This window comes from Cariama cristata, unplaced genomic scaffold (assembly GCF_000690535.1).
Source record: "Cariama cristata isolate BGI_N322 unplaced genomic scaffold, ASM69053v1 scaffold27787, whole genome shotgun sequence".
NCBI classification, from domain to species: domain Eukaryota; kingdom Metazoa; phylum Chordata; class Aves; order Cariamiformes; family Cariamidae; genus Cariama; species Cariama cristata.
Window position 1 is genome coordinate 1,382 of NW_009625365.1, and position 262 is coordinate 1,643.

The 262-nt window shown below is 62.2% G+C and overlaps 1 protein-coding gene across 1 annotated transcript in view; it reads left to right on the top strand.

Annotated features, from left to right (window-relative positions):
- The window catches only part of POLR2I (polymerase (RNA) II (DNA directed) polypeptide I, 14.5kDa), a gene marked incomplete at its 5' end in the record, with an annotated part of 1,419 nt that extends 1,353 nt beyond the window's left edge, over positions 1–66 (top strand). The window contains one exon of the mRNA XM_009703598.1: positions 4–66. Within this exon, the coding sequence (XP_009701900.1) occupies positions 4–66 (63 nt within the window). The remainder of the gene's footprint in view (positions 1–3) is intronic.
- Positions 67–262: the final 196 nt, after the last annotated feature.

Genomic DNA, 262 nt, shown 5'->3' on the forward strand with positions numbered 1-262 from the left:
CAGGACGCCATGAGGCTCTACTACGTCTGCACCGCCCCACACTGCGGCCACCGCTGGACCGAGTGACAGCGCCCAGAGATGCTCTCAGCCCCCAAAATCGCCCCAAAACCTCCCCCCTCGGCAGCCCCTGTGCCCCCTGACCCCGGATCCATCCCCTCCATATGCACCGGGTTGTCATTTTGGTTGCAATAATGGTTATTTTGGGCAGTGGGATGTGTCCATAGCTGTGTGCAGTGGAGGCAGGCAGCTCCGGGAGCGGGGA